A 13,206-nucleotide genomic window follows, 5' to 3' on the forward strand; every position below is an offset into this window, starting at 1 on the left:
CTTCTCATGAAACCTCACCTGTAAGAAAGAGCTCTTTGTTCCCTGCCTAACGTCCTTCTCCCTGGAAATCTGTTCCTGGTCTCTGTAAGCATGTCACCACTGCATGCTAGCAGTCCCTCTTCTCAAAACCAACTCTATCTCCACTGAGGTTAGTAGCTTGTAAGAGCCATAAATGAACTCTTAATTCTGTGACTTACATTCAATGATGAAATTAACTATTTTATTCTATAAAATATATAGTATTTGCAGTATGACATGTAAATGTGGCTGTTGAAATCTTAACCTTTGCATTTCTGATTTTTTTTTTTTGTTGGGTTTTTTTTGTTTCCTCCCTCATGCACAACCTTAATACTTTACTAACAAACTACATAAAATGCATTGCTGAGATACATTCAAATGCATATTTCTTGGACATAAAATTACAGTTTAGTGAAATGCCAAGTACCACTTCTCTCGGGTAACTAAGATCTTGTAAATCCAATATTTGTGCTCCTGAACACATGAAGAAATATTTGATGTGAGCATTTAGGCACATTACTTTTTCTGTGGAATGCAAATCTGTAGGACTTGTCCTATATGTTTTTTTCACCCCTTTAACGTTTTTTTTTAAAGCAGATTATGAAAATATTTGTCATTACCTATGTATTTGCCTAGAGACTGTATTGCCATAGTACACATGTGCCCTTGTTACACCTGAATGATTTCAGTATTTTTGTGGCAGTGTTGTATATTGTCTGGCTAATTTGTACAGGATAAAGAGATCATCTTGCTACTTTTAGCAAAAAAATTCAATGGAACGGAAGAGTAAGATCTAATATTAAGGCTTTTTTCTTTCTTAAGAACATATTCTGCAGTAAATGTACCAGCACGTTATGGAGAATTATCATACCTAGAGCTATTCTGCATGTGTCTTAAACAAATGAACATTTTCTTTTTTTCCTGTTTGAAGCTTCATGTTTACTTACTTAATAAGCAAAGCAGGGCTTTGGACTCTTAGACTATGGGGGCTGTAAAAATACTTTGCTTAATGTAGAGTGATTGTGTGAATGAACAAAGTTTTAATCTTCCATTACAGGAAGTTTTAACAGTCACAATGTTGACCAAATCTTAGAAGAATTTCAGGGATATCTCGGCTGCCATTCAAACTCATGTTAACTATTGCCCTTCCCACTCATAATCACATAACTGACCTTTGGACAATCAGGATTTGCTTGCATGCTTTCTTACTGTTAATTTTACATGTCATGTTTTAAGCTGTATTTTAAATAAATTTGACAGCTGCAAACTAGAGATGGTGGCATCATGCGCGCAACAAGGGCTCTGCAGTCTGTAAAACGCAATTTGGGCATCTCTTTTATGGTACACTTGCACCACGTATGTGCTAAGCAGGGGAGCGAGGGCAATCCTTCCTAGTTTTCCAGCAGGACTGATACTAACCCTGTGGCAAGAGTTGAGGGTAGGTGCACGGCCATCAGTTGTGTGCCCCAAGGCTGTTTAGGGTACTCATTCCTTGTGCCAGCAGTGTGCTAGCTGGAAGGAGAAGAGGGTAAAATCTGTTTTGTGGGGAAGGGGCTGCTGAAAGCAAAGTGAATTAAGAGGGCTGTAAAAAATTGATAAAGATAGGACTGTCTGTTTTTATATTCTGCCACATAACATGGGTTTAAATGAATTTCCCTATAATTTGTCTTCAAATACCGACATTTAACTCTTAGGCTGTATAAATGAACTGGCTTTTTCTAGAGTAAAATTCATGCCCTGCGTCCAGGCTAATATGTTCACCTACTATAAACATTACTGCCTATGGTTACAACCGGAATAAAAAATTCCTTTTATATACATCATAGCTGGCAGATACTCCTGAGACCACCACAAATCACTTCAGCCTTTTGGTGCTCTCTGACGAAATGAACTGAAATGTAAAGCAGCTCAGGCTTCAGGCATGCTGGCTCTGGAAAGCAGTTAGCTTGCTTAGACCATTGTTTGTACCTTCCTGTATTTCCAGGTGCTGAGCAAAGATATTCTAGGAGCTCTCCTGATTGATTTAAACATTGGGGTTTAATAACCTCCCATTCATTCCTAAAATGTTTTAGTTGCTCTCTGTGTAGCCTTTCATTTAAAGGAAAGAAAACCAGACAAACAACAAAAAAACCCCACCCTGGCAACCCCCCCCAAGAAGTTTTTGTTCCCTACCTTAATTGCAGTGACTTGTTATTAAAGTATTTATTCAGAGTAATCTCTTTGGACAGCGAGCCCTTATCCCATCTGCATGCATAATTAAAAGTGAGGGGGGAGAGAGGGGAGCATAAATGGTTTACCATGCTACACGAGCAAGGGAAGGAATTACACAATGACAGGTGAACAGCAGTTTTATCTCCTGTTGGAATTTCAGTGCTGCAAGCAAGGCAGGACACTGTTGCTTGCTAATATCCTTGCAAACACCACAGTTGCTGCTTCTCCAGATTACTGTCCAAAAATCATTGCTGGTCTCTGAAAGGCCTGCAGTGCTGCATCTGTGGTTGTGGGTTTTGGAGCCGTTGGTGCTCAGGCAAAGAGATTGGATTTGGGTATGTGGGCTTGTGAATCCATTTCTGTGCTTAAAAATTGACTATTTACTTACTTGGCTGGCTATTTATTTATTTATAAATAAGCACTGGTAGTGTCTGGCTTTGCTGAATACAAATCACAGAGTTGTAATTGTTCCAGCTGAAACAATGTCATCACCTGCCGCCTGCTGCTGTCCCTTTCCCAATGATAAAAGAATTTGGTGCAATCCTTCTTTTTGCGCTGAGTAGAAAGAAGGTTGTACTTGAACATTCATCTCTAGGCAGATTTATCATCATTAGGCAGTACTCAAACACACAGTATCCGTTTTTTAAATTGAACTGTTATGGATCTAAATCAGATTTACGCAGAGTAAGTTGGTATATATTTGACTCTTAACTATTTGGTAAGAGTATTTTTTCCTTAACTTCTGATGTCTCACCTCTGCAGCAGCAGTACAGAGAATGCCAGGAACTTTTGAGCCTTTATCAGAAGTACCTTGCTGAGCAGCAGGAAAAACTGTCGCTCTCCCTTTCTGAACTCAGTGCTGCCAAGGAAAAGGAGCAGAAGGTAAGCTTTTTTTCTCCCATCTCCTTTTTTTTTTAATGACATCTTTGAAACATCTTTTCTCCTTTACTAGAACTGCAACTTCAAGTGTGTTGTTTTGCACTGTGCGGTGTTGAACACTGTCTTGTGATTGGCTTCCCGTTAAGTCTTTCATGGATTACAAGAAACAAAAAAAATCCTCAAGTTTTGGGTCAATAAAATGGGTGAAGTTATTGACCATGTTGTAATGGTGTAGGAATCACAGGAACCCATGGCTTTGCTAAGGAAAAAGTTAAGATACTCTTCTGTTTTCTGTCCTGTTTCTTAAACAGCAAAATAATTGCAGTCTCTATAGATACAGCCTTTCAAATTTTCCCTGCAGCTTTTGATGATTGAAAAGGACATTACAGATGATGTATTTGGTCAATAAGTGCTTTCTCAAGTCTGTAAGGCAGCCCATCTGATTTGAGCTACCTGTAATTATATATGCAGTTGAAAAACAGAAAATGTTGACTAGAGATACAGCCTGTTAAATTAAGTGGTAAAATGCTTCTCAGATGTGTGCGCCCAAAGACTTGAAAAGGTTGCTTGAGAGTTTACTGCGATAGCTAAATAGTCTTGATTTGCGTCTCTGCTGATAGCGGATTATACCCTGGAAGTGAAGACTGCTTATGCAAGTGCTCTACCTAATGTTCATACCTGCTGTTCTCTTCCAGCAGCTTCTATCTGCAGATGTCCAGAGTCTACCCTAGCTAAGACTATGTCTTTTTTTATAAGTTGGGCCCTTGATCCTTTGTGTTGCTGGAAGAGTCTTAAAGGCTTATAATAGGGCTAGAAGTAAAGTTACCAGCACTGAGTATCCAGAAGGTGGCCTGATTCTGGCTTCTCAGATCCTTCATCTCAGGAGCCTGTGAAGGAAGGGGTGCATTTTTAATGCTGTTCAGGAAGCAGGTAGCAATACTTCTGACTTCATCATCTTCAAGAATCGTTTTACATCCTGCTGATGTTTTGGGTGGGGGTTTTTTTTGTGTGTGTGTGGTTTGTTGGGTTTTTTTTGAACATGTTGTTGGACATTGAGGTGTTTGTCAGGTTTTTAGCCTTTATAAACATTTCATTTCTGTTCTTTTATACTTTATCTGACATCCATTTTGTGATGGCATTGAGTTCAACGCAAGAACCTTTTGCTCTGAGAATGTATGATGCCTATGTTCTTGCCTGTGTTAAGCAACTCGGTGGGGATTTCTGTGGAAAGCAGTCTGGAGGAGCCCATGTAGCCCAACATGCAGTCTGTGGCAGCTGTGTTTGGGATGATGCCAATACTTCTCTCAGGTTTTGTGGTGCTTAAGCTTTCACCTTATGCCTTTCAACTTTAAATATACATATCTTGTACTAGGTTAGCACCTAGTATAAAGGTGTCTGGTGTAATCACATCTACAGTGCTAAAGTGTAGAAGCAGGTAATATGAAACCTTCAGGCCATTAACTGTCAAATCGGCATCTGATGGTACAGCAGTCCACCTTCATCTCCTCTTGTTCTTCTGCCTTCCTAATCACTATCAATATGTAGACAGAGACTTCTCTGAACTTGTTTTCTGATTCCTTGTTCAAAGTTCTATCAAGCCTATCTTTGATCATGTTATTTCTTTTGTCTATACTTAGAGGTACTTCTGTCCACAAATGCAAATTCAGATATTATATTGAGGTTTGCCTTAACATTTCATTTATGGTTACCTAGTCTACAGCTCCAGCCTAGAAGGTCTGAAATTACCCTAGCCCTCCTGCACTGTGCAGAGCTTTGTAGGCATAGCTAAAAGCCTGTCAAAGCATGTTTCAATTGTTTTTCTTATAGCTTGAGAAATATTTCTAATGTTTCTAGCCTTCCTCTTCAATTTGCTCTTTCTATGCTGTCCTGGTAGGCATAGAACTGTTTATATCTTGAATGCATTTGGCTTTATAAATTGCTATTTATTTTCCAAATAAGCACTTCATGCTACGTTTCTCCTCACAGCTCAGAAACTGTGGAGGGATTTGCTGGATTGTCTCATTATGTTGGTTTCTTCCCTAACATGCTCCTTCATACGATAGCTATCAAAATTGAAGAAAAGTCACTGGGCTGCTTCTTGTTGGACTGTTTTGTTACCTTCACACATGTTTTTTATTACTGTCTTTTTGTCTCTTGCCTTGATACCTGAACTGCGACCTCCTAGGGTGGTAGTTGGTTTCTTTTTATTCTGTTTCAAGTGTTGTCCTAACACAGAAGTTCAGGCAGGCATAGGGCTTTCATTCTGGTGTCTGCCTCGATGGGGAATGCCACAGGGGAACACAGCAGGGAGGGATTTTGGGGAGGTAAAAACTGGGAGGGAGACAGCCCCAGAAAACTTTCCTGCTGCTCTGAGTGCTGCCCATGCCAGCTTTCTCTGCCCTGCTGGAGCTTTTATGCTCTGCCTCTTCTTGTTTTAAGCGGGACTTTGAAAAAAGCCACCCTGTTTAAATACTAGGATAAAGGAAGTCTTCCTGAGTTTTGTCTGAATTCTGATCATTGGGAATTTTTTCCCTATTGTTTGTTTTTGACTGGGCTAAGAAAATCCTGGATATGTCTGGCTTTAAATCAATAGATACTAGCTTGCTACCTAGTTTTCACTTCTGTGAACTGTCTAGGAGAGGTAATCAGTGTTTCCTATTTCAGGTGACTGCTGATGTTACCAGGGCATCTGTGCCTCAGTGTAAGATGTCTTTCTGATTTTTTTCCTGTGTGATCCAGAAACATGGGACTGCATAGTTACACTCTGTACCGAGGCACTTCTTTGTTCTGCCTGTTATGAGCTGTTCTTTCTTGTTTCTGTTCATTTTCCCATCTTTTTCCTACTTGTTTGTTTTGATTCATTTCTAATGCTACACCTATATCTTAACATCACTTGCTTTTTGCTTGTCTGGCTCCCTCATTCTTACTGTACAATGATGCTGACCATGAGCTGTCACTTTCCCCTGGGCTGAGACAGGTATTTGAAAGCATCTCCTTTCAGTCTTTAAGTGCTGGGCTTTGTGTTAGAATGAGACAATTAACAGGTCAAGAGAACTGCAGCGTTACCAAACATCTATGGCATTGTTGCAAAAAGATGTGGAGTTGTATGGGAGGCAAACGGCTGCAGTGGCTGTGTGCATGTGGCCGAAATGCAGCCCTGGCTTGCAGCTGTATTGAACTAATGCAGCTATTTTGGTCTTAACCTTTATTTTTGTCTGTTTTAGCATCACCTAACGGTAGCAGTAATTCTGAAATCACGTTTTCCTCTTGCCTAATATTGCTTCTTTATAACAAAAGTCAGCCCTCAAAATTTAAAGAAGCATTCTGGTAGTAGTGAAATAAAATTGCTGGGAAGATGGTGGCGAGATGATTTAAGACAGAACTGTCGTGGAGTCAATAATCAGTAACTGGAACATGGAGCTTCCTTTTTTGTGAGATAAAGTTAATTCCATTTGAAAAGATACTTAAGGTGACATGAATTGAATTATTCAAACTGTCGTTCTCAGTATTAACTCTAGGTTAATATTGCATGATGCCTCTGGTTTCATTATAGGAGTTTTAAGTACATAACTTTTTATAATAAATTCAATACCTAGAAGCCGTACTGAAACTGGTTTACCTTTTACCAACCCATAAAAAGATACATTAACTGTAAAGTGAATATTAAAGTGGTCACTAAAGTTGACTCAGACAGATTCAGAGATATCTCTTGTGAAAAGGAAGCGAAGAGCTCTACTGAACAATAGGCTTTTGCCCTGATGTTAATAGAAAATACCATCTATATTAAAAGGTAGTTAAACCTCTTGTATCAAAAATGATTTTTGGATGTTCTTTCTGCAGCTCCCAAATGTTCAGTCTGCCATTTTCATAAGCTTTACAAAGAGATGTAAAGAAAGTTGTCCTTGTTCTAGGTAATCACATCTGACCTAGTTATATAGTTGCTGCTTCACTACCATCTCAAACAGTGGCAAGAATCCAGTTTACTTTGGCAAGTCTATGGCTGATGAATCTGTAGATGTTCTGCAGTGTAGGGCAGGACTTGAGTCACAATGGCTGGACAGGTGTCCGAGTTCCTGCAGGACAGGGATTCTTGAGCTACTTCACCTAAAAGATAGATAATACCTGTAGTTTCAGCATTGCCTATTAATGTTAATCTTTGTATTTACACGTACAGCTGGCAGCTTCTGTTTCTTATTTGTGGAAGATTATCAACACATCTGCTAATTCCTTTGATTTACATAGATTCTTGTTGTGTATGTGTTTTAAGCTTCGGTTCTCTTCCCCCCCCGGCCCTCATCAGGAGTGAGGAACTGTTGTGTACTAAAGCACTGTGCAAGCATACTGAAAGACATGGTCTGCTTTGAGAAGATTGTAAAATCTTAAGAAGATTAAGTTTTGTGGGGAGGATAATATTTTAACTTTTTTTTTTAATGTTACTACTTCTCTTGAATCACTTGTTCATCTTAAAAATTGTTGACACAGTTGTGGTGTCATTTCACAGTAAAGTCCAAAGGAAGCCTTTTCTTGCAAGGACTATAAAGCCTTGTTTTCTTTTAATGTCAGTGACTAAAATTCTTGTCCATATCATTGTCATTTATTGCCTTAATAAGGGTGATTACATACTAAAGCTTCAAACATTGGTTATTTATTTATTATTTTTTTCTGTTGAGAAGGATATTGAAACAAGTCAATCTGCAGAAGCCCTTACTTTCTGATTGTCCCCAAACTTTCCCGTTCCTTTTTTTTTTTTACCACAGGTCACCTTTAAACACATTCTTAGCTTACCTAAAGAAAAAAAAAAGCCTTATATGCAAAGGGTTTTGAATGCTATGCATGATAGAATTGACTTTGTCTGTTTACCCAGCTGTACGGGAACAATGGATGAGCCCATATGAAAGATACTCGAGAACTGGGATAATAAATAAAGAACTAATTTGACTGTAGACCCAAGGGTATTGGAATAATTTTACGAGGCCAGACAGAGACAGAGTTTTAGCATGAGTAAATATCGGGAATAGCCTTGCGTTACCTGTGTTACTTTTGTCAAATCCCTTGATCTCTCTCTCTGTGCCTCTCTTATCTGTAAAAGGGAGATAAAGTTTTTGTCCTCATTCTTTCTGTTTTCTACTGAGAATGTCAGGCTTTGGGTACTTCTTCATGTGCATTCAAAGTGATTAGAGATGCTATTTCAAATTTAGGGTGGTCTGGAATATATACTTTGTACTAGGATGAAGAAAAATCATGTTTTTTCCTTTCACCTCTAGATTACTAAGTCATAGTTAATTTACCTGTCTTTTCTAAAAAATGCTAACAGCAAACGGTAATGCAGGTGGACATAAATATTTCAGCAAAAAGGAAGCATCAGTATTGAAATATCCGCGTATTGCTAACATTCACAGTAGAACTCCACCTGCACTCAATCCTCTGGAAATGTGTGCCATAGTGGAACCGTTTGGCTTGCATAAAAGCCCCGTCTACCTGCATGCTGTGAGTGATGCTGTATTCGTGGTGATAAGCACTTCACTCTTAGCTTACTGCTTAAGCTAGGTGTGAGCAGTTCACTGCTTAACTGAGATCTATGCCAGTTCACCATCTCTTTGTTCTATTGTCTTTAATCAGCCTTGTCTCTGGTCTCTTTAGGGTCTTTTGATTTTCTTTTTCTTTTCTTTGAAAATGCCTCTTTCAGTTTTCATCCACTTGGCTTTAAAAACTGTCCCTCCAGTGGAAATCTTTTCCTTAGGTGGACTCCCATCTCTGGTGTGTATTTTTCTGTTGGGGAATGAATCTGGAAAGAAGACACTCTCTTCCTTTCCAGCAAAACATTCTCTTGGCCTTGCAGACTTCTGATGATACTGTTACTATTGTGAAATGGTATGTCTGCATCTTTATGAAAATTTAAGACATTCATAGCAGGACTGCCTGTCCATGAGAAGCACTTTTCAAACTCTTAGATCAGATATTGCAATTTCTTCAGTATAACCCCCACAGTGGCTCTTGGGAGAGACCATTGTGACCGTGCTCACCAGCATCCTCTCAGTCTCCCTTTGAAGTGAGAGTAAGGCTTCTTCAATGAATGCAAGGCTTCACAAGACTGTGCTTGCAGGCAAAGATTTTGTATTAAGCTACAGGTCTTGAGGAAGATGTAAGACTGATATAAGGAAGAAATTTTTTACCATGAGGGTGGTGAAACACTGCAACAGGTTTCCCAAAGAGGTGGCCTCATCCCTGGAAACATTCAAGGTCAGGTTGGAGGGGGCTCTGAGCTACCAGATCTAGTTGAAGATGTCCCTGCTCACGGGAGAATGGACTAGATGACCTTTAAAGGTCCCTTCCAACCCAAACTGCTCTATGATTCTAAGAAAACCTGTTCTGCCCTTCACTTTGTGGAGTTACCTGTTTACCCGACAACTATTAGGAGTGCAAACATCCCAGCTGCCTACCCATATGCTGGCACTTTTGGTTCTATAGTCCATTTGACCTGTGCATAAGCCCTTTGGTGCTGCTGTCTGTGGCCTTTTTAAAAAGTTGAGTTCCTTGTGTACTTCCATCCTCCTTGATTCACCATATCCTGGTAACAGATTTCTTGGATTCCTCTAAGTGTGGCAGGTCCTGTATGTTGTGATCAAGATTACTTTCCTGAAGTTCCTGACTTGTTGAAAACCAGTGCTGGAGACTTTCAAAGTCTAATTGGACATGCAACCTAATGTAATGTCTTCTCTGGAGATTTTCAAAACCCGCCTGGATGCAGTCCTGAGTAATGTGCTCTAGACAATCCCGCTTTAGCAGGGGAGTTGGACTAGATGATCTCTAGAGGTCCCTTCCAACTCTGAAAATTCTGTGATTCTGATTCTGTAATTTGAAGGTTTGGACCAGATAACTAGCAGAGTTATGTCCCAACCTGATTTTTTTTCTGTGACTCTATTCTGTATTCTCTCTTCGCCAGCCCTATTTGAGAGAGATCATGCTGTAAGAACCTGTTTTGGTAAAAAGTGAAAATGCTTCTAGGCCAGTAGCAATAGTCCAACAACTGGACCCTCATTTCTTAAAGTGGAAACAATTAGAGTTGCTATTTCTTGCTATTGAAACGAACAGAAGCTGTAGACTAATCTAGGACTTCATAACCTAAATACCTTTATTCATCACTTTAAATTCCAGATAGCCTGATATTAGGGATTATTATATTGGAAGATAAATTGCTTACCATCTCTTGCCTGCAAAGCAAACATTTTTATGTGTTGTTCAGGTTGTTTAATTAGAAGTGTCTTTATTTAATGGAAGCCACGTGATTATCAGCTCAGGGCACTACAGGTTGGTCTTTGTATGGCAGAAAGATTTTTCATGAGAGCCAGGGCTGTAATTTTATTTCAGCTAAGAAGGTGGGAATTCGTTATCTGTCTGTACCAGGATGATTGCCTGCAGAAATATCTCTCCGAGCTAGTTCTGAATACCCTCAGATTTAGCTTGAGTTTTTCATTTTGAGCTGCAAAGAGTACAAACTTAAAGTTTTTCTGATGCACAGTGTGCCATTTGAAGTTTATAAGGACTCTCCTTCTGGAATTTTATCCACCATAGGACAAATTTGTACAGTTCTTGAGATTGCTGGACTTGTTTCCCTATATAAGCAGAATATATCTGGTGAGGTGGCATCGGCACAGATTGTGCATGTACGGCATTTATTGCAAGACTGTATACACATTGCATGTGATTGTGGTTTAGAACAGCCTGGTTACCTGTCTCTGATCCAGTGAATGCATTAAATATCACTGCATAACAATTTTTTGTTGCCATCTATTCACGGCAGATGCCAGAAAATGCCCGAAATGTCCCACTTTCAGATGTATGGTAATACACACTTTTCTTCATTTTGGAAATTTGCTCTTATGATTTCAGAGCTTCGGACGTGGGTAGAAACAGACCATGCAGACATTCAGGACTGTCATGTGCCAATGATGATTCATAGTACCATCAACACAAACAGGGATACATGAGTTTCTCTGGTCTATGCATGAAAAATGTTGATCTGAAACCAAAGTAGTCAAAGCTAACCACGTGGTTTCTCGGGCTGGCTGAGCTACTTCTTAAGATTTACAGTAGGGGAAAGAAAATCATATCCTCTGACCTGTCTCGGAAGTCTGGATTACCTTGAGGTTGGTCTGTGCCTTGAAATAAAGTCATTTCTCGTCAATCTGTCATAGATGTATTTAATTCCACATTAAGTCTTACCTCATCTATTCCCCTCTCTGTAAGAAGAAGCAATCCTGTTGGCTGGAGCAGGACAAACAAATTTTCAAGATGTCTTCTGTTTTCTGGTGTGTAACTTCAAAAACTTCTCTTACTCTCTGGAGCTTGGTCATGAACGTCAGTACCTAAGTTCAAGACTGTCAGTTTACAGTACATCTGATGAATGTCTCTGCTCTAAAACTTCAGCCAGAGGACTTTTCACAAAGAAGTAAGGACCTTGGTGTCTTCTACCGCTAGGTGAAGGACCCACTCTTGCAGGCTAATGTTACCTTTAAACCTCAGCAGCAAAGATTTTACAGTCATATCAAGAACATCATTCAAGTCAGGAACCATTTATGTTCATGGTTACAGAAAATGAGACTGAAAATTTTAATAGAGTACTTGTCTCATTAAATGAGCTCATGAGACTGCACAGGTAAAAAACAGCCTGTGGGCAACTGTGGTCACTCTTCTGGATTTCAAGTGACAGCTGTGGAGACCTCTTCTTCTCCGGATTCATCACATAAAGCACAACACTCCACTGTAAATACAGCTTCTTAGCACAACTCTTCCTTTTGGATACTTATTCTTTAGTGCTCATGCAGTTAGGCACTCTGGGACTCCTCATGATTTGTGGTTTTGGAGTATTCGATAGTATGCCTTGTAATGAATGTGTACATTCAGGCACGGGGCTGACGGAGACAGAAGAGTTACTTTGATCTGTAACTTTTGCATTAGGTGTGGGTACGCTGCCTTGGAGTCCCTAGAGATTTTGAGGCTGAGAGAAGCAGAGGACATGGGATGCACAGTACTGCTCAGACAGCAGCATGCATGTCCGTATGTGGGAAGGACTTGCCTGTGTATCTGACCAACACTGCTAATGCGAAAATCCTCCTGTTCTGTGTGCCTGGGAGCATGTGCAACCATCATGTGAATGTGTAGACAGACTGACCTGTAACTAACCGCTTGTTTTTCAAACCAATATGTAGCACCTAGTGAAGACACAAACCTATGGCTGAAACACCAGCACAAATTCAGTATTCACACTTGATTTGATATAAATGTAAGCAAGCTGTCTCTGGCTGTGAAACTGTTATTTTCTACTTTTTCTAAATCTTAACATAGAAATAAGTGCCAATTTGATTTCTTTTAAAATTTAATTTATTCATTTTTCACCTGAACGTTGTAGTTAATCAACAGATTAACTCAGTCAGCCTTTTGACAATTATCTTATGTCTCTTGCATAGATTCTGAAGGTTCAGGTAAAATCAGAGCCAGTGGTATGTCTGGAGAAATTCCTTTTTACTTGAGGAAATGAGAGCTCGGCCACACATGCATAAAGGTCTTTAAATATTTAGACCTTTGTTTTTTATTTTATCCGTGAGAGTGTCATTAAAGGGACATGAGAAGTTTGGGTTAATATTTTTCATTACTTGTGCTGACCCTGAGAATTCTGCATACAAGTGTGCTTCTGGGATTGCTGCTGTGGTCTACCAAGTAGGTGAGGGCTGGCAAGCAGATGAATTGGGATCTAATTCTGTTCTGTTACTGTCTTGCCATCAAGTTATTTAATTGCTTTCTGGCTTAGTTTCCTGCTCTTTAAATAGGAGATGATGCCCACTGTTTGTTGGAGCATGTAAGCTCAGTGAATTTAAAGTGCTGTGTAAATGCAAAGATGAATTGTTGGTCTAGTTATAAGGTACTGAAAGGAGAGCTCAGTTCGTCTGGGACTTCTCTGTGCATAAGTTAATTCTTGTATAAAAAGGTAGTCTTTTTGGCTGTGCTGGGTTACAAAGAACAAGTACTCAACATGGGGGGAAAAACCTCCGATGTTGTGTGACACAAGGCAGATACATATCTTATATGAGTCATTTCATG

At 39.5% G+C, this 13,206-nt stretch overlaps 1 protein-coding gene across 1 annotated transcript in view; it reads left to right on the top strand.

Moving 5' to 3' along the window:
- KIAA1328 (KIAA1328 ortholog) overlaps nucleotides 1-13,206 on the top strand; it is a 147,461-nt gene that overhangs the window by 66,416 nt on the left and 67,839 nt on the right. The window contains exon 6 of the mRNA XM_009886423.1: nucleotides 2,984-3,111. Coding sequence (XP_009884725.1) covers nucleotides 2,984-3,111 — 128 coding nt within the window. The remainder of the gene's footprint in view (nucleotides 1-2,983; nucleotides 3,112-13,206) is intronic.

This window comes from Charadrius vociferus, unplaced genomic scaffold (genome assembly GCF_000708025.1).
Source record: "Charadrius vociferus isolate BGI_N301 unplaced genomic scaffold, ASM70802v2 scaffold595, whole genome shotgun sequence".
In the NCBI taxonomy this organism is placed as follows: Eukaryota; Metazoa; Chordata; class Aves; order Charadriiformes; family Charadriidae; genus Charadrius; species Charadrius vociferus.